Here is a 20,264-nt window from a genome sequence, read left to right on the forward strand (position 1 = left end):
TCCTTTCTACACGGTGACTGGTACGTAGCGATGGTGCCTACGTGAGCTACAGCTGTTCTCGCAGTCCGTCGTCCAATGACACTGCACAGTCCATCTTGATCCACCATCCTACCGGGTACCACCGCAGGTACAACACGGGTTTGCCAGTGTTACCAGGCGTCTGAGCACCCGGGCTCCATAACGGAGGACGCCATCGATCCGACAGGCCTCTGAGATCGAGCATGGCACGTTCGCGCGGTGGGTTCGAGGCAAGTAGGGAAAATCAGAGGCCAAAAATACCTAGTGCCTACATCAGAGCCCTAAGGGGATACGAGCCCCATACTACTCGTGCTATGGCAGTCCCCAATTAAATCTGACCTTCCGCTGTGTGACGCGCTCCTTTTCCGTCACATCCCCACGGGTCTGACTTGGGGCGTCAAACTGAAGCGCTGTACGAAAGTGGATTATTATGAAAATCGTTGCCTCAAGGGCTTTAAGATCCAGACCAAGAAGCCTGTTACGCCGGCTTTCGTTTCGTGAAAAGTGCGCCCATGTGGATCGGCCGCGGCTCGCGCTGATTTGACACATGGAGTGGGCACGGCGGCCGTGAACTTTCAATATCGCTTTCCACCGCAACGATCCAATGGGATATGCCACCTTGACTCTCGTTCGGAGCGGTTGTACGTGTCCTGTCTCTCTTCCATTGATGGAGACTGTATGAGGAGTTGGTCAAGGGCCATCCTGGCTCTCTGCCTCGCTTCCCAGTAATGGATACCCCGAATTATCCAAGCCCACACAGCCAAAATACAATATGTCTAAAAAAGTGGTGTCGAGAAGACTGGCAATGTGCAAGTCAGCATCAACAGTGGCACCTGACTAACCTTCTGGCACGATGCAAAGACGTCGAGTGGAGCTCAGTCGTCTTGCGTTGTACTATGTAAGTAGAGGACTTTATAGGATACCAGCTCTCTTTCGGGACAATATCCAACTAAACTGGATACCATCGGGGAGAATTATGACCGCGGGTTCTACCCGGTCTTCTTTTTCATTTCTTTTCATCTTTGTTTATCTTATTTGTATCGTCCACGCTGGTCATCATTTGTTCTCCTCTCGCTCGGGGCTCAAATTATCATGAACCCTGTCCTCGTCCAGGGCGCTGAGTGTTGAGTTTCCCTTATGCACGAGCCACCAATAGCACAGAGAAAGGGACCCCCAACCGGCTCCAGAACCATTCTAGAAGGTTGCGCCGTTTATTAAATTCGATGTGGCTTGCATGGCTCCCGCGCAAACTCGGGGCTTCGGGGTCAACCTGGTATCGTGCTGACGTTCCTCGGTTGACAGTGGCTGCATTGCAATAAACACGTCCACGCGGCCGGTCTGGGGAGAGCGTGTCTGGCTGCTGCTGACATGAATATTGACTGAGGGAAAAAAAAAAAAAAAGGGGGGGGGGGGGGGGGGGGGGGTAGTATAGCCCCCATGCTTGCCCTATGAACCGTCAAGTTGCCGGATAACATGCCGCATGCAGGAGCCCGGGGCTCGTGCTTCAAATCCTGGCCTACAATGCTAGTGTTGATGCTACGTGGTAATCAGGCCATAGTCGGTTATGTTTGACCCATTCGATTCCCGGATAGGTATCTGCACTCAAGGGGTGAGTGCCTGCTCAGCATGATGCGATTCGATTGTCGTCAGGGCATGCTTGGAGGGCTCACAGGACTGCGGCGCCGCTCGACGCGATAGTATGAAGAATACCAGGTCTCGTCACGGTTAAACAACAGCGATTGTCTCTTCTATATTGGCGCTAATCGGCATTTGAGTTCCGGGTTCGACAACCATCAAAAGTATGTGTTGAACAATGGAGTTCGGAGGCCTGCCTTCGGGGGTAATCGATACGACTTTCGACTCCAACCCGTCTCCAACGAGACATTTTCCGATTCTCTGGGCATTGCATGGGCAGAAGGAACGCATCTCAGGACCCCGATTCCACTCAATATATGCAAAACCGTTGGCCATTGGCGCCGACTGCTGACCCCCAAGAACCCGACAGGTAGTAGGCACCCACCGCGCCGGGCCGTTTTGCCTCGTGGGCATGGCCATTGGGCACGACCGCGGAGAAGGTCGAAGGCGCAGTCGTCAACACTCCGCATTTCCATTCAATGGTAGCATTTGGTATCGAAACCATTGTTTTCATTTTCTAGCGCTGGCACGGACAACGATAGTACCTGTAGATCGAAGCGGACCACGCCAGGCTGCGGGGTTCGCGCGTCGACACGACCAGGTAAAATCAAAATGGGGCTGGACCGCCGCCGACTTGCTTGTCACTTGAAGCGATATTTCGGGAGCCGTTATGCTTTGAAACGAACCATGGTTCGAACCTGAATCCATCTGGTGATCCTGTCATACCTCCTCCGAACTATGCCATCTGGTGTCGTGGTGTTGTCATCTCAAACTTGGGAGGTGGGGGGGGCACCGCGGCGCTGAATATTTGGGTCGAAGGTTGCGCGTCCGTCTCAAACATGTTTGCCGGTGTTACTAGATGAATACTGCATATTGGTTCGATTTATGGCTCGATGTCGCTTCGGTGTGTCGGCTTTCTGTCAGTATATACTAAGTGTTCTTGGTTGTAGTTCATCTCTTCATTTGGGCCACGCGTGGTGTGCACAGTTCAGGCGAATATATATCAGCATCATCCCGCTGATCAATTATGAAACAACCCGAAACAACCTTGATATTTGAAATGACATGGATGAATACAAAGTCACAAGGCATGGTTAATCAAAGATACTTTTTATGCTAAGGGTCGTGTATGTCTGATGGCCGGACCAGGGCGATCAAGACACCATGGGCGGTCACGGTGTCTTGATGTGATGTTTACATTGTAGAATATGGTACATTATCGTAAATGTTAGTGTAATCACGGTGCTTTCAAACACGAAGAGAGTCAACTAGTATATCTTGCGACAGAGCTCTACTTTGATATTGAATAGAGGCAGTGAATTCACATCCGACGAACGACTGATTATCGCAAAGCATGAGAGCATACAATCAGGTCTTTACAATAGAAGGGAAAGTATTTGAGAGTCCTGTAAAAGCAACCACACGGAATCGGTCGCAATAATTTGCAGGACATAATTCTATCTGTAAATAAGTTATATCTTGGATCATGCATGACACCCTACTATGGGACCTTTGTCAACTGCCTGGGAAGTAGTTATAAACTATCGACAGAAGTCGCAGAGCACCACGATGTATACCAGGAGCCGGGCTCGACCTCCCCGGCCCAGCCCACCAGGCACCGCACAGGATGAGCTCCGAGGTCAATTTGCCACCCGTCCCTTGTTCCTTGCAGACCCGGACATTACGGGAGTCGCAGGAACTCCCTCCCCCCTGTAGGCAACATCAAAGGGCGCTCACCCAACCGGACGGATTTCCAGTAGCGGAGTCGAATCCTGCCGCTCGGTACGGCTCTCATCCAATGGTGATGCCCAGCCGGCCCCTATATCCAGAGCGTCGGGACCCCGATGATCGTGATCATCCCTCCGCCCCCTTTTTCCTTTTCGTTCAGTTTCATAGCGACTGAGGTCAACGAGCTTGCCCACGACCGAGGCATCTTAGCGAGAACAGAGGGCAGGGGCCTGGAGGACTGACGACTGCTGCCCCCTCGGCAACCCACTCCCCAATTCCAATCCGCCCGCCTCCCCAATGACACTTTCACACCGGGCGCGCAATTAGTCTCGTTGCTCAAGACGACGGACGTCTGACGTTAAACCTTGAGGACGAAAGCTTCCCAGCTTCTCCGTTTCTGTTCCCCCCTAATGTAACTCCCCTCCACACCCCTCCCATTTGCGCAGGTCCACCTTTTCGAGAAAATTCGGCGAAAGCACTCCTGCGCGGGGCGCAGGTGATATCCATTTTTTCAGATGAATATACATACCGGAAAGAGACGGACCGATGGTTATTTGCAAATGGGCCACCAAGGTACATCGCATATACTTACTCAGCGTACATCGTACATAATTTAGTTACGGAGAAACTACAGTCACAGGACTGACTGATCCCCTGCATCGGGGGAATGAATCCGCGACAAGGGATCCAGACAGGGCGAGGGTAATGCCACGGACCGCAGATGCGCTGCATATGCAGGCCTTTTTAAAGGATTGAACGTGAGAACCAAGATCTCGCAAGGGCTGGATGCAGCGGGAGTGAACCATGGACCGGGACTTCCCCGGATGCCCTTCCCACGATCGGATCGTGGATGATCGATTGCAGGGTCGACCGCATTAAGTTCGATGGTTCCCACCGACTATCCTCATCACCGTGACTTCAATTTGTCTCATATCGATTTAATTGCCCTTTGCGTCGCGAGTCTAGAGGACCGACGGAGGTCGGTATACGCAAGCTCCATTTTTCTCTGTCCACCGCGCGGTCGCGAGAACCTCCGTCTGACCAATGCGGACGAATAACGAACCTGTCTCAGAACGGAAGAGATACGAAGTGACGAAACTCAAGACCCTCCCGTGGTACCCAAGTAGGCAGGCGTAAGGACGGCATATCAATAGAGTATGAAGTATACCCTAGTTAGGGTATGGAGGAGTTGTAATAATCAAATCCACCCGGTCACTTTTGCCAGTGGAGCCCGCCCTCCATCGGAGGTGTTGCTCGACCAGGGAGCTGGGAAGTCTCGAAGGGCCCCTCCCCAGTCTTTAGCGAAACTGTATTGAGATAGCGCGCACAATGGAGCCTGTGGTGGTCCATGTTGAAAATGTGCGATCACACCAACCCTGACCAAGATGCGGTCATCCAGTGGGGGCGTGTGTGTGCATTGCAACGGGAACTACGGTATCAAATCCTGGCGGGACGACGATATTGAAGCGGTGAAGCAATGAAGTCCAAGACGATACTGGCGACAGACTCACCGACATCTCGACGAGACCGCCCACAACCGATAGAACTTCCAGACCGTCCTGGCGTCGTCGGCGGATCCCACGGTGTTTCCTCCCGCGCGAAGCTAAGGAGTTGTCCGGACGATAGGGCCCCAGGCTTGGGGCCAGGTGCCGGTGGCCATCGGCCATTAGATCAGGGGCCGGCGCCGGGGAAGAAGTTCCTGAATTCCTGCAACGGCACTGGGCGTGCAGTGGAGACAGCGACACAGGTCTGATTCGCAACCCGCCCGATTTCGATCCCTTTCGTAGATCCATTATTGGGCCGCCTGGAACCTTTTTTTTCTTGGGTGCGAGGATCAATTCGGGTCCTCGTCAATGGAATGGAATGAGACTTGGATTGGAGCCCCTCTCCACTGACGAAGGGATTGGGAATGGGGTGGATCGCAAGAGGGTACCAGCTAGCGTGGCAGGTCCGCACATCACGGCAAGGCAGCAAAAAGACCCTCCCCCCTCCCCTTTCCCGGGGCCATACCTGTTCGAGTAGTAACGAGCCCTGGAGAGGGCACAAAGGTACCATCAGCTCCGTTAGGGCACTCTAGGGGTACGCAGGACTAGAGGCGGTCAAGTCACCGCTGAATCATGCACCGCGTCGTCATGTCCTGGTTCCTGCTTGGGTCGAGAACGTTGGACTGGGTCGGTCCGCTGCATCGGGAAGTGGATCGTGCTGCTGCTTCCAGCTCTGGTTTGCCTTGCTGGCCCTGAAAAGCGCAAGTTCCCCGACAGACCGCTTGGCTGGATGAGCAAATCGGACGCGGTTGCGGCGTTGATGATCGTCCGGAAACTGAGGGAAGGGACTCCAAGAACTCGAGGGCAAACAAGGGCGCGCAACGGGAGTATACATCTCAAGCTAACTACTAGTTCATCGGATCGTCTGCGAGGGTGAGTTCTTTGCAAAGCCCGCGGGAGTAAAAGCCGAAGATATCTCACATTGTCTATCTGATGGGACAAGAATTCGACAGGCAGGGGGCATGGATTATTAGTAACGTTCGTAAAATTGATGTCTCGCCCGGGGCGCTCGATTTGTGCCGTGCGCGCCACTCGCCAGACGCGTTTCCCAAGTAACCGCGTCGGCCCTCCGCGTCTTCGCGATCTTCAATGCTAGCCCCACGGAGGGGATCCGGGAATTCGCGAATGATCGTGACAGTCGCGTTCGCTGGAGGATCCACAGCAGGGCCGTGGCCGTTTCTGCGGTGTACGTGACAACTCACGACCAAACGAGTGGGCCCCGAGCTTTTCCTTGGAGACAGAAAACGGGACCCTATCCACACTGCCGACGCACTTCGACTTGCCTTTGAGCACTATCTGAGCAGAGGAGCAGATGCACTCGACAGGACCCGGATGATTTGCTTCCCACCTGGCGTCGTGCCCTAAAGCAGCAGTCGCAGCCTGAATCAGATGATGAGGGCATCACACCCACTCGCCCGATTCGCTTTGCGGGTGCAGATCGCCCTGCAGTCCGGCAGCTGATGTCTCGAGGGCTGTTGGCGCAACACTACGTAACACAGACGACTGTCCCGGTCGCACATCCCTTTTTTGGCGCTGCCTGTGATGGACACGCCGAGCGTGGCACAGTTCGAACCGCCACATAGCGGGGCCGTCCGAGATGAAGCCGGCCTGCCATTCAGGAGCGCCATCCGTCAGGGAAAGGCTGAGACGGCGACAGCTGGTGTGGCGTTCCTCATCAGACAGCTCAGTGATCACTGATTTGGTCCGTTAATATCCAATCTGCTCTGTCATCGTGTTCGGGAGTCGATGGGTGGATTGATCGACCACCGTCAGCTGCAACTACTGCGACGGCGCCGGGGAATCGTGTCCAAGGATTCACGGCGGAGTCGATCGAGACCCGAGACCATCCCAAGCCCTAAGTTTAGGTAGGGGCCTAAAGTGAATTCTAGCGCCGACTCGTAGAATTCCCAACTCAGAGATCGTCCTCTATAGTGTCAGCGGGGTAGACGGAGAACGCAATGATGAGGGCTATCAGAATATGCCCGTATGCCTGCCCGTAGTACCGACAGCATAGTCCGGTAGGGTACCTTACCCTAGGGTCATGGTGCCCCCCTCCCGTACATAATCCAATGCGCGTGCAGGTGCCGCTGGGAAACTGATCCGTGTCTCATTCCCAACCCACCCGATTGCCTCACTCGGAACTGTGTGACGGTACCCCGATCAAGCCAATCTGGCATTGTGTGTCGATCGCAGTCATGGAGGGGTTTGACGGAGGGGCGAACCACGGTACGTGGATGGCGGGGTTCTACAGCATCATCCGATAGAGGTTATCAACAGAGATCAAATCCCAGATGACCAGATAAAGTATGGGCGAGGTGTACGGCATCGCAGCGTGGCATGACATGATGGCATCGCGCAGTGCGGAGACTCGAGGTACACTCTTCCTCTGAGAGGTATAGGCGGTACTTTGGCTACGATCACACACTAAATCGCCTCACATGCCAGCCACATATTTTCTCCTGCGATAAACAAAGGGCCGCCCCTCGCTCCGCGAGGGGCCTGCATCACCGTCTGGCCCACTAGCCCTCGCAGTGCCCACTTTGATATTGCTTTTTTGGTTCTTTTTCCATTTTTTCCATTTCTTTTTTCCAGGTCATTTTTTTCCTTGGAACTATCAAACGGGTTTTCGCGATCAGTGTTGGATCGCTTATGATGTGTTCACTCTAGTGTCGACTGGTCCGGTTCTCCTTGTACATACTGTAGACTGTTGTAGCCTCTGGGAGCATTTGGTCACCATCATCTCGTCGATCAGGTTTTCTAGAGCACCAAACGTTCGGCTGAACCGAAATGATGGGTTCGAAGGAGCCAGTTTTGAGCCATGTGGGCCTTGCGATCGGGAACAGATGTAATAATAAAATTATTACGACGTGTCGTGTGTCTTGAAAAGGGGGCACATCATGTTAGTCAAGCCGCATGTGGGAGGAAGGGGAAGTGCGTGGCCGTAGCGGGCACCGCCAGCAACTCACGACCAAACGAGGGGGCTGGGGTGTGCTCGGGGGGTTTGGCCGGCGTTTTGCCTGGTCCTCGCGCCCGCTGCTCCCCCTCCAGTCCCGCTTTTCGCCCCTCTGTCCACTGCGGCGCGCCTCACGCGTAGTAAGCGATGCTTGGGCCCACGGCCTTTCCCCCTCCCTTCTGTACTGGCCGTGATCCCCTCCTGTGCCCCCCCCTCCCCCCGAACTGTTCCTAAATTCCTCTTTTCTCCTCATCCACATTTCCCCCTCTTCTCTTCCCCTCTCCCTCCCCACCTTCCCATCTCTTCCCCCCCTCCCTCTATCGCGGTGTTCCAACGCTCCCGCTTTTCTTTTCGAGCGTTCCTTTTTTGATTCTTTTCCCCATCGTCCGCCTGTGGCTGGACAAATCCCACTTTCGCGAACCTGCTTCCTCGAAATCCCCCACCAAGGAATGATCAGACATCCCAACGAACTCCTGTCGTCGACACGCCTACAGAACCGGTGCGAGCTCACCCAGGGGACGATACCACCGCCGTATTTTCCGCATTTCGCTTGAGACGATTCGGCACAAATTCACACACATGGCTCCCTCGGCTCCCGGGACGGCCAGCAACTCGCCGGCCAAGAAGACCTCCGCCCCAGAGAAGAAATACAAGTGCCAATTTTGCAATCGCGCCTTCAGCCGAAGCGAGCACCGCAGCAGACATGAACGTTCTCGTAAGTTAGAAGCGGCGGCTTTGCCATTCCCCTCATCCCCAGCAACCCCCCACTCTAACCCATTATATAGACACAAAAGAGAGACCCTTCAAGTGTTTGAAGTGCCGGAGTACCTTTGTTCGTCGCGACCTTCTCCTTCGCCATGATCGGACTGTACACGCCAAAGATGGCGGAATTCCCCTGGTTGCAGAGGGACGCAGACGTGGTGGAGGTGTCCAGAAGTCTTCCTCATCTAGCTCTGGTCCGTCTAAGCCTTCGATCACCATTGATCCGGCGACACTAGAGCAGATTGAGGCAAGCAGTGACGGTATGGTCGACCTTGAAACTGCAGCCATGTTGATGACAGATTTCCAACATAAGGCTGCAGCAGCGGCGACCGGTCAGGTCTCCGAACGTTCCGAATCCCTTTCCCCCGGACGCGGTTCCTTCGAGCCCTATCTCTCTGGGAACGCGACCTTGCCGCAAATGCCCTGGGATACTCTCGCCTCCCCCGCGGATACTGGCTCGATGCCGACCCTCGTCGATCGCCATGGCCCCGTCGGAGACGTGCTCCTGTCCAACTCCCTGCCCATGTCCGGAAACTCGACCCCGAATGCCCTGTCCCCGTATCCCTCCATGACCGGCCCCGTTAGCCCCGTCAACTACCGTCGCTCTCCCGGACCCAGCCAGGCATTGACTCTCCCCAAGGCCCCCCAAATCGCTGACGAGATGGAGCGCAGACTGGTGGTCGAGCGTGTGCAAAGCGCTGATACGCTGGGTGCCTTGCCCGAGACTTTCCAGCTGCCAACTACTGTTGCGCTGAACCGGTATTTGTCCACGTACTTCAATCTGTACCATCCTCACCTGCCGTTCCTTCACCAGCAGTCCTTTAACCCAGCCACCGTCTCGGCTCCCCTCTTATTGTCCGTCTTATCCATTGGCGCTCTGTACACTTTCGAGCGCGAGCATGCTTTCATGCTGCACGTTGGCTCCAAGGTCCTCGTCAACCAGTTCCTGCAGCACAAGGAGAACTTCGACTCCCGCAAGTGCCCGCTGTGGCTGATGCAGGGCACCCTGCTCAATATGGTCTTCGAGAGCTGGAGTGGTGACCCCAAGGGCCTTGAGTGGACTTGCTCCATCAAGAGTCTGCTGGCCAACATGGTCGCCGGCAACCGGTACCAGCTCAAGGTCCGCACCGAGGCCCGCCAGGGTATCCAGCCCTCCCGTGAGGAGTGGATTGAGGATGAGTCTTGCCGCCGCACCTACTTCGCGGTCTACATCTTCTTCGGCATGCTTACTCTCACCTTCAACCACACTCCTGCCATGAGCTTCGACGAGTTCGACAACCTGGAACTGCCGTCCTCAGAGTCACTCTGGAACCTTGATCCTGCTGACGAGGACTCCTGGCGTCGCGGTGTGGCGAATGGTACCCTCACCGTTCGCGAGGCCCACGATTTCCTGTTCCAGGGCGAACAGACTCGCTACAGCGCTTTTGCCACTCGTGTTCTCATCAACGCCCTGTTCTTGCAGGTTTGGAACCACAAGCGCAGCTTCGAAGCCCTGCAGGATGTGGTCACCGAGTACAAGTTGCGTCTCGCTCTGGAGACTTGGGAAAGCTCGCTCGAGGTCTGCGAGGCCGAGACCATCGTTGTTCCCCTTAGCACCCCTCAGAAGGGCCACCCCTTGATCTTCAACTCGATGGCTGTCTACCGTAACACTCGTGCTCGCCTGGAAGTTGACCTGAAGTCCATCCAGGAGGCCATGCGTTACCACTCCTCGTACGAGGTGGCCGCCGCTATGACCGTTGCCCGCGAGAAGGTCAAGCGCTCACAGGAGATGAACAAGGTTGTACAGCAATGCTTCGAGTGCATTGAGATCGCTGCCATCCAAGGAATCAACTGGGTTGCGAAGACTTCTGCCACCAACTGGAGTGTCGAGCACCCGCTCTGCGGTCTGGACCTGATGGTCATCCTGAGTCTCTGGCTCTACCGCCTGGAACATGACGACGAGCCGGCGACTGAGGCGGAATTGGCCCTCTATAACAAGGTTCGGAACCTGTTCGACGACGATGCCATCGATGCATTTGGCAAACTCAGCTCCACCGTGGCCCGTGTTTGGGGTAACATCCTTGACGGCGTGGTTGTCTGGGGGTAAGTTCTATTCCTTCCAATGTCTTGATTATATCTAACTAACAACTTCAACAGAATCACCAAGTTGATGGGCGAGTCGTTTAAGCTCCACTCCCAGGCCTTGGTCGGCTACGAAGACTCTCTGCGAGTCGCCAAAGACCAACCGATCCACGTAGTGCCTCCCAAGTCGCTCGCCAGCGTCGGCACCGCGTACTAAATCATCTTTCACCACTCTCCTTGAGTTTTGTTTGATTTGATTGTTTTTACGCATCTTTTTATACCTGTCATTTTCGGCCTTTCTTACTCTCATTTTTTGGACGCTTTCATTGGGACACATGGGAAATCAGGAATGAATATGCCAGGTGGAAAGGCGGGGTGTTTTGGTTCCGTCAAGATGCCTCTGGGCGATTCCTGACTTTTCTGCTTTTTTGGGTTGCATATTCCTTTTTTTTTTTTAACCCCTGCTTTTTCGCACCAGGGAGTCCGGTGAGGTGTTTTGCTTTTTGCGTTTCTCGTTCGACACCCGGCTGGTCCTGTGTGTTCCTCTCGCACTCGATGGAGTTTTCTCGTTTCATCATTAGCCCCTAATTTGTGCCCCCTCGTCCATCTGCTATTGATCTCTTGATACCTTTTGCCACCTTTTTTGCTTTTGAATCGTGTTAATCGCGTTGATTTTCTGGTTTTGATTCTGATTCTTGTGGCCGGGGATGACTTCTCGGTCGCTGTATTTGATGTTTAATTGCATGCTGTCTGCTCTCCCCGCCCGCGTTGCTTCTGTCTGCTCAGCATTTGTTTCGCATTTTGATTTCACTGCACATGTTTTGATGCCTATTTCCATGTACTATACGTAATCTATGAATACATTTGGCGGGGACATATCCAACATGACTCAGTTGTAGGCATGTATTGTAGTCGAGTACCTCGTACTTTGGAAGTAGGATAATAGAACAAATCTTGTAGTATTGAAATGCAGTCTCAGCAGAACGCCCGACATAGTCCATTCCCGAGACCTTTGGAGGTAAAGACTCAGGTTGTATGCTTATATCCACTGGTATAGTCTTCGATCTATTTCCCTATGGCAACAAACAATCGATCCCCAATATCACCCACGCCCGGCACAATCATTCCACTATCATTGCACTCCCGATCAACCGCACCAACCCACACCTCCACCTGATCCCACGCGTCCACCGCTCTCTTGACACCACTCTCAGAACCCAGGACACTCAACATGATCACCTTCTGCACACCCCACTCGCGAAGCAGGTGAATCGCAGCCTCGGCAGTACCACCCGTCGCGATGATCGGGTCCAGCAGGACGGCGAGCGTGGCGGCGGCGGTATTGGTCTTCATATCTAGGGAAGCGGGGGAGGCGGGGGAGAGCTGTTCCCTGTGGAAGGGGAGGTTGTTGTAGTATTCCACGGGGGTGAGGGTGGCCTTTTCACGGAAGAGGCCGAGGTGGTAGATGGGGACGGGGGTGGGGAGAAGGTCGTTTAGAGCTGTTGAGGACATGTCAGATGGGCTCATGGATGGTCTCGCTGGGAGGATGCAGACAATCTACCATCCCCAATCCCGAGCGGAGAATCGGGACCAGAGCCAGGTCCGCGGGGTCGATGCCCTGCGTTTCGTACTCGATTCCGAGCGGAGTGCGGTCCTACAAGAGTGTTCAGAGCTGCAGCGGAGGAGATTCTTTGATGTTTTCTGAGAACTTACCGTTCCTGTCTTCTTGAGCGCTAGGCCGCTCGCAAAGGCCTCCACGCCCAGGATGGAGGTGATCTCCTGGACCAGCGCGCGGGTCTCGCGCGGGGTAGTACTCTGCGAGCGCAGCTGGGACAGCTTCGCCTGTAGGCAGGGATGCGAGGAGATATGGACTGTCGGAGGGAGCGTCATGGTGGAAGATGGGAATGGAATTAGATTGGCAAAAGCGGAGGGAGAAGGTGGTATAGTTGCAGTCGTCCTGGGACGAGAGGGGTTCTTATCTGCGGTGAACGCCTGCGTGTTATCGCATCCCCCCTCTCTGCAGGTCAAACTGCTACCTACTCCTACTAGCATAGACGGGGCAGTCATTAGTCCCATTTGACCAGAGGTACGGAGTATAGTGCTACATCACAGAGATAGTAAAATCTATCAGTCTGCTCCACCTTGCGACCACCTTCTACATACTACCGATAGCACATTGAGGTGTTCTGCCTCCACTACGGCCATGCTGAACCCTGGTCCTATTGCTATTAGCAGTATTTTACAGTCATGCAGTAAGAATAATTGCAGCTGCTCAGAATCTCTGGCTAGAACGATGCTATCCACAAGCCGAGCTGATTGGAATGCTATCGGGCGAGCTCTGATCAGCTCCACCGCAAACCCACTTATCCACTTCGCTGCTCGACATTCCGCCCGCAAACCTCCTGACCACCGTGAAGTCCCCAGCTTCGGCGCAGGATGCCCTCCGCCGGCTCGGAGACACCCGCCATGCTGGACGAGAAAAGCGCAGACCCGCCCTTAACCGAAACAAGCTGCCCTCAACCCGTCGAGCCCGTTTCATCCCAACGCCAACTATGGCGCGCATCCGCAACAGGAGAAACACCAGCGCAGACAGAAGCCCAACCCGAAATCGAAGCCGAAGGCGCAGTCCAAACTGAGCCCGCGCGCACCGCAGAACCAATCCTCTCCCCACACGTTACGCACTTCTACACCGTCTCCTACCTCATCTTCTTCGCGATCTGGGGCACCCTCGCACGAGTGGGCCTGCAAGCCTTGACCTTCTACACTGGCGCACCCGTCGTGACAGGCGTGCTATGGGCGAACGTCGGCGGAAGCCTCGTAATGGGGTTTCTAGCTGAGGACCGCAAGCTCTTCTGCGAAGAATGGGGCCAAACGCCGATCCAGCCGAAGACAACAGACGAAGCGCACGAGCTCGCAAAGAAACACAAAGCCGTCAAGAAGACCATTCCGCTGTACGTGGGACTCGCGACTGGATTCTGCGGCTGCTTTACCTCATTTTCCTCCTTTATTAGAGACGTCTTTCTCGCTCTGTCCAATTCCCTTCCGGACCCTTCCTTGCCTGCGGGTGATAGTATCGTCTCCCGGAATGGCGGGTACAGTTTCATGGCCTTGGTGGCGGTTATTATCCTCACTGTGTCTCTGAGTTTGTCCGCGTTGATCTTCGGCGCACACCTTGCCCTGGCCCTCGCGCGGTTTACGCCCACTGTCCCCTTCGCCCCGACGCGCCGCATCGTGGATCCCGCCATCGTCGTACTAGGCTGGGGCTGCTGGCTCGGCGCTGTTTTTCTGGCTATCTGGCCACCCGACCGACATGATGGACCAGATACATGGCGCGGACGTGCGGTGTTGGCATGCGTCTTTGCGCCGTTGGGCTGTCTGTTTCGATTCTACGTATCCCTGTATCTGAACAGTCGGATCTCGAGCTTCCCGCTCGGCACGTTTACAGTGAATATATTCGGGACGATCATCGAGGGTGTCTGCTATGACCTGCAGCATGTGAGTGGACTCGGTGCTGTGGTGCCGGCTGCTTTGAGTGGGTGCCAGGTGTTGCAGGGTGTTATGGATGGGTTCTGTGGGAGTGCCACGACGGTTAGTACGTGGGTGGCTGAGTTGAATGGGTTGTCGAAGAGGAGGCATGCGTATGTATATGGCGTGACGAGTGTGGCGGTTGCTCTTGGATTCTTGGTTGTGATTATGGGGTCGTTGGCTTGGACGCGGGGGTTTGATGAAGCTGTTTGTGGGTGAACAGCCGAGCCGAGTTGCTTGTTGCTGATAACATCGCTTGGATGGATGTATAAATATTAATCTACATATAGGTGAATGGATGTAGGATGCTCTAATGACAATACACGCTATCATAATAATGATGGTATTGAACGGTCCAGCTCACTGATTATCCAATACTGCCAGTCTTTCTACCTCAGTTATAGGAGCGGTAATTCATCGGATGGAAGGAGGTTATCAGATGGGAGGAGATAAGATGATATGCCTTGAAACGTGACGAATCCTGGATATGGGACGAAAGTCCATCTAATATCTCCAGGTGCCATTATGCCGTACCCTACCTATTGGTAGGTACCTCAGGATATCAAATAAAAACCAAAATATACTGATCCGCTAACTCCGACCTCACAGCAGAACATTCCATCCTAGCATACCTCACAAAAGATCCCTCCTCTGCACCCCCGAAGCAGAAGCACCCCCAAACCCAAACCCAAACCCCTCCCCATTCCCGCTCCCATTCCATCCAGACCCAGAACCAGAGCTCCTCTCGCCCATCTGCCCATGGACAGGCAGTTCAGCTCGATCCTCTGGGATCGCATACCGATCCAGCATCTTCTCCGCAATCCGCTCATTACGACCTCCACCGCCGGTCGTCGGGCTGCCGAGGAGCCGCGTATCGGCTGCTGGTGCGGTGCGGCTGTGGAAAGCTTTGCGGCGGTCGAGGTCTTGGGCGGTGTTTTTCTGTTGGACGACTAATAATATCGGGTTGATTTTGTTAGATTTGCAATATCAAGCAAGGTGTAGGTGAAGATGTATAGAGGACATGGCCAGAGTAAAGCCATGCTTCCCTCCCTTTGACTTCGGGGCGCTTTACGTACTTCGCCAGACAAATGTATAAATCCCCATCGTCACCAAACAAGCCGCGATAAATGCGAACATAATGCCCAACTCACGACCAAGCGAGGACATGGGCGTGTAGGGCGGGTACTTGGTCATGGTTGTGGTCAGCCGCGGTGTGGGGTGAATACTTCGACTTGAATCCCGAGCAGGGCGAAGACAGAAGAGGATAGAGAGACGTCTGCTCGCCTCGTCGGAAAAACGGGGTCGTATATGTCAGACGTAATCTGATTGTGGAGAAGTGGAGAGCCGGGCGTTACAAGGTTAACGGGGTTGGGGGGCGGTGCCTGGTCGGATGCAGTTGTGATTTGGGCCGGGGCTGGATTCTGCTTGGCATTTGGTCTGATGTACTCTATAGATTTGGGGTTGATTCTGGGGTGTGAATTATGGGATCTTTCGTGGAAATAGGGAGCTACCCTAGGGTATGCAATTAATTAGGTTAGTCGTGTTGGGGATACCGTGGAACTAGGTAGAGATTGGCCTCGAACAAAGACGAGTCGCGGCCTGGTCCGGCTGCAACAAAGAGCAAGGTCGGCGGTGGCTGACGAGGCGTGCTCTAGTTAAATAGTCTGCCCGGTGGTAGACGGTTGGACGCCACATTGCTCTCTCCGGGCCTATTTAAAATAATACGTGGGATGGAATACTTGGCACGTCGCGTTCGGAGATGGTAAAGTAATAATGGTTTTGTGTGATGGATCTATATACACACGCAAGAAATCGTCCCAGGTATACACACAGGGCTCCAGGTATCATGTACAACATGCAGCTCTATACTCCACGCCGCCGCGGGAATGCAATGTGCTCGAAAAGAAAGAAAAAAAAAATAAAAAAAAAAATTGAATGCCCATGCCCGGGGTCACCGGGTTATGGATGCAGGATAGCTCAAAAGTCGCTGAAGAATCGCCAAAGTCGAGAGCAGAGGAATGTGAGAGATGAAATGGTAAAGGTGAAGAGGGAAAGGTGAGAAGAATGATCGAGTCGAGTCGACCAGATTAAACATTGAGATAAGGTTGTTTGCTGTCGGGGGGCGCGTATTCACGTGTCGGTCGGTAGAATCGGAAATTGAAGAAGGAAGATAAGGTAAGGTTGAAGGTAGAAGTAGCCTTGGTCCGTCGCGGAATTGTAGATCAGGATGGTCCATCTAGCCCAGCATGACTGCGGCGAAAGCAGTGCAAGTGAGGCCAATGGCCATCCCGATCCACGGTGTTTGGCCGAGAGAACCCTCACTACGCGCCTGGAGGACATGTCTCGCGGCACGGCGGGTGATTGTCGAGTCGAACGAGTCAGCGATGGGCACGAGATGTTCCCCCACAACGTATTCCGGTATTGATGCGACGGCCGAGCGGTGCGCGAGGTCGGAGGCGAGGTTGTTGGCGCGCGGCTGCGGCTCGGCCAGGGCGGCAGGCGCGAGCGCGACGAGGAAGTAGGCGGGCCTCATAGTAACACGAGAAGCTGGCAGCGATATGTGTATGTGTGTATGTGAGAGTGGCTCGCGATGGCCGGGCGAGGGCCTTGGAGGGGTTTTGAGAAACAAGCAACGCCAAGGAGGCCGGCCGTGGGGATCAGGTTGCGAGATGCGAGTTGGCGAGGCAACGGAGGTGGAGTGATGCAACAGTCGGGACGACTGGTTTCTATAGGACTCCACGCGCCGTTGGCAGAGCAAGCGGGCGCGTCGGGGTCACGTCTATATGGGCAGACACCGATCAAGTCGAAAGTCGAGTTGGGTGACCGGGGCCGTGTCGAGGGTGGGATAGGGGCCGAAAAAGTCGGGAAAAAGAGCCTCACACGGACGCCGTCGCAGTCCCAGTCGCAGCAGTCACACACAGCGGAATAGCAGAAGCTGGAGAGGTGGAGACGAGCAAGCAGACTCTGCGAGCAGGGCACAGCAACTTAAAAGCAAAGCAGGAGAGAAGAAAAGAAAAAGCAGGGACCGGGACTCGTCCGTGGAACTGCCAGGGGAAGCCGAGCAGCGCGCAGTCGCAGTCAGGGACAGGTGGGGGGCACTCTATTCCCGGTGTGCTGATTGGTCAGATGCTCCTGGCCGCTTGGCTTGTTGCAGACGCCACTCGCTTTCTCCCAGTGCTCTAGGTAGTAGTAGTTTGTATCTAGTGTATTAATATATCAGTAGGGAATATAGAATAAGATATTTTCTAATGGCTCTTTCTCTTAACTTGCTGTGCTACCACAGAATACTAATCGACAATCCCCTTGGGTATATGACCCTCGCCTGATCCTGCCTGCAACGCCTGGACCCACCATCGATTGTCCTGGACCCAGCACCAGCAGTGGGTCGACACAGACATCCCGACGGCAAGCCGCCATGCAAGGACCTGCGAACGGCTGGTTCTCCGCTGCTCAGGGGCCCCCTGAGCAGTAATGACTGCTGGCCAGCGGCTGGTCGCGATGAGCTGGAGGTAGCTGCGACATGGGACACAATTTACAGATGGACTAGGGTTAATCAAGCTCCAACCCCCACGCCCAGCGGGAGGTCTTGGCGGCGCCCGGCCATAGGTTCGCTATACATAGAAGCACCCAGGCGCAGCAGGCATCGCCAAGTATGTGCAGCTATGGCCTCGGCCTTACATCACCTGCTACCTGCAGCGCCGAGCTGCCTTGTTCGACTCCGTAAGGCATGCTGGCGTCCTGGTTTCGGGTGAAAATAGAAACCACTCGTTCTACGACCTACGAGTCGCATGTACTTGCCGCTCGTGTTGTACCCTTACGGCAGAAAGGACCTAAGTATGCATACCCCAACAGAGGGTAGTGTAATTGTATTGTCTTCATCTTTATACATCATGAAAACACCTTTTTATGCATCATCCCAAATAAAATCATACGTTCGATAGCACCCACAGACCTTATACCCCAAGGCAGTACAATCCCAGGGCTTACCTCGGAAAGGCAATCACAGCATGTCGTCCCAATTCGGCATCACTGTAAACTTGCCACAGAGTTGGCCCATCGACCACACCCGGTTGTCCTCATCCGCTGCTTCCTCGGGCTTCACGTCGGGATCATCGTTGGAAGAAGACACGATTAGCGCCTCTTGCACAAAATCCACCATCGCAGCCCGGTCAAGCTCGAAGCTGATGCCACCCCAGTCCATCGTAATGCGACCGGACTTGTGAACGTTCAGCTTGCCCACTTTGCCCGCAGGCAAGGACCAGTCTGTCGTGGCTGTGATGACCTTCGGGGTCTCGGTGGGAGGCATCGCGTCGACATCCGTGACTTCGATATCCCCGCCTTCGGGCTTCACCTCGCTCCCATTCTCATTTTGGTTGGTGGCGGCCGCAGGTGTAGAGTCGGTAGGCGCAGAATTGTTCGGCTCGGAGCCAGGAATAGAAAGGTTGGGCGTCATCGGGGGGAATTGCATCAAGAACAGCTGGCCCAGAAGGTTCTTGGCTGTCTTGTCCTCCTTGGACTCATTCTGCTCGTCCGTCTCCATTTGATCATTGTCGCCTTGTCTCTCCCCACCCTCTTTCTCCGTAGAAGAACCGTCGGCTTCGCCCTCGGTGGTAGACTCGACGGTCTGTCGCTCAGCCGATTGGGTCTCCGGACTCGTATCTTCCTCCTCTTCGCGGAAAAGCTCTCGCACATGAGCCAGGTCCTCCATATGGCGATCATATTCATCAATCTCCTCCTTGGTGCGAAGGAGCTCTCGTGGGTCGCGCTTGACCTTCTGTGGCTCCGGCGCCTTCGCTTTGGGTTTCGTGGGGGACGATTGAGGATCTGAGGTCTTCCGGCGCACGCGCATCCTTTGCTTGGGCAGGAGACCATCGTCCTCCACCGGTGCCACATCTGCCATTGGGGTATCATCGTCATCCACAGGCTCGTCCTTGACACGAGGCTCATCCTGTTGCTCCGGAGTGATCTCTTGTCCCTGTGCAATCTTGGCTTCCTGCTCGGCCTTCTTGCGCAATTCATCCGTCCTAGCTGTACTGGATTCCATATTCACAGAGACCACACGGTCCTCATGTTCGATGCGATGCACACGAACGGGCTTCAATCCCTTGAGGTCCGGGTCTTGACGGGCAGGAAGCTTGCCCTTGCCCTTGCCGTCATCAGGCAGATCTTCATCCGAGTCAGAAAGACCGATTTGGTCAATGCTGATCCGAATCCCACTATCCTCATCATCGTCCGAGTCGTAGTCCATAGGAGGCCGGCTACCGCCAGCGCTAAATACGGAGCGGGTTTGAGATCGATCGAATGACCGCGGACCAAATGTGCTGCCACCGCCACGACCTCTCCGGGCACCACCCAAAGGACCTCCGAAACTGCCACCGGTAGGTCCGCCGCGGCCACGGAAAGCACCACGGCCACGTCCACCACCACGACCACGCTGGATGGCAGCAGCCTCCCGCAATCGCTCATTATTCCGTTCCTGCTCGAGCTTCGAGATAGCATCTCGCTCCTCTTTGCTGCGACGCTGGACGCCCTTTTTTGGCTGATATTTGAGGACCGGTTTCGTAGGCTCGCCGGGAATGTTGGAGGCGGGGCGTCCCGTGGGGGCAATGCTTCCGGATGATTCGCGCTTCTTCAGAGATTGTAGTCGTTGCACAGGCTGTCGACCGGCCGGACCGGGGGTCGCGCTCTGCCCCGGGGTCGCGCGCGAACCTTCTGCGGGTGCATTCTGGGGTGTAGAGACCGAGGCGCTGCCTTCAGCTTGCTCGGTTCGTCGAGCGGGTGCTCGCCGGACGCTGGACTTGGGAGGCATGATGTCGGGTTTTGCGCAAGACGCCGTCGGCGCCCCGCTACTTAGGGCAAGGTGGTAGTGGAGAAAGAGTCTAGCGCATAGAGTGTAAGGTCGCTTCTGTCGCTTTTATGACTCTGGGGAAGTCGACAGGTGTATAATGAAAGGCGTAAGCTATAATGACGAGTTTTAAGTGAATGCGGGCAAAAAGTTGAGCTCTTCAATCGTCTCAAAAAAGTTGCGGGGCCTTACA

General features: G+C 54.8%; 6 protein-coding genes across 6 annotated transcripts; 2 read left to right on the forward strand and 4 right to left on the reverse strand.

Moving 5' to 3' along the window:
- Positions 1-8,457: 8,457 nt before the first annotated feature.
- On the forward strand, positions 8,458-10,918 carry N7532_005140 (C2H2-type zinc finger protein; the record flags this gene model as incomplete). The annotated part of the gene is made up of 3 exons (XM_056617634.1): positions 8,458-8,593; positions 8,664-10,722; positions 10,777-10,918. 3 exons carry the CDS (start codon positions 8,458-8,460, stop codon positions 10,916-10,918), a joined length of 2,337 nt encoding a protein of 778 aa, XP_056473793.1.
- An 848-nt stretch (positions 10,919-11,766) lies between these two features.
- On the reverse strand, positions 11,767-12,591 carry N7532_005141 (uracil phosphoribosyltransferase; the record flags this gene model as incomplete). Its single annotated transcript, XM_056617635.1, has 3 exons — positions 11,767-12,200; positions 12,256-12,355; positions 12,415-12,591. 3 exons carry the CDS (start codon positions 12,589-12,591, stop codon positions 11,767-11,769), a joined length of 711 nt encoding a protein of 236 aa, XP_056473794.1.
- A 546-nt stretch (positions 12,592-13,137) lies between these two features.
- Positions 13,138-14,445, forward strand: N7532_005142 (FluC/FEX family fluoride channel; the record flags this gene model as incomplete). Its single annotated transcript, XM_056617636.1, has 1 exon — positions 13,138-14,445. One exon carries the CDS (start codon positions 13,138-13,140, stop codon positions 14,443-14,445), a length of 1,308 nt encoding a protein of 435 aa, XP_056473795.1.
- A 414-nt stretch (positions 14,446-14,859) lies between these two features.
- On the reverse strand, positions 14,860-15,420 carry N7532_005143 (uncharacterized protein; the record flags this gene model as incomplete). Its single annotated transcript, XM_056617637.1, has 2 exons — positions 14,860-15,176; positions 15,303-15,420. 2 exons carry the CDS (start codon positions 15,418-15,420, stop codon positions 14,860-14,862), a joined length of 435 nt encoding a protein of 144 aa, XP_056473796.1.
- A 1,042-nt stretch (positions 15,421-16,462) lies between these two features.
- N7532_005144 (uncharacterized protein) lies at positions 16,463-16,759 on the reverse strand (the record flags this gene model as incomplete). The annotated part of the gene is made up of 1 exon (XM_056617638.1): positions 16,463-16,759. The coding sequence occupies one exon, from the start codon at positions 16,757-16,759 to the stop codon at positions 16,463-16,465; it is 297 nt and encodes a 98-aa protein (XP_056473797.1).
- A 1,467-nt stretch (positions 16,760-18,226) lies between these two features.
- Positions 18,227-20,035, reverse strand: N7532_005145 (putative DNA-directed RNA polymerase III RPC4; the record flags this gene model as incomplete). Its single annotated transcript, XM_056617639.1, has 1 exon — positions 18,227-20,035. The coding sequence occupies one exon, from the start codon at positions 20,033-20,035 to the stop codon at positions 18,227-18,229; it is 1,809 nt and encodes a 602-aa protein (XP_056473798.1).
- Between the last annotated feature and the right edge of the window lie 229 nt (positions 20,036-20,264).

The sequence above is a fragment of the Penicillium argentinense genome, assembly GCF_028826775.1.
Source record: "Penicillium argentinense strain IBT 30761 chromosome Unknown utg000005l_segment0_segment0, whole genome shotgun sequence".
NCBI lineage: Eukaryota > Fungi > Ascomycota > Eurotiomycetes > Eurotiales > Aspergillaceae > Penicillium > Penicillium argentinense.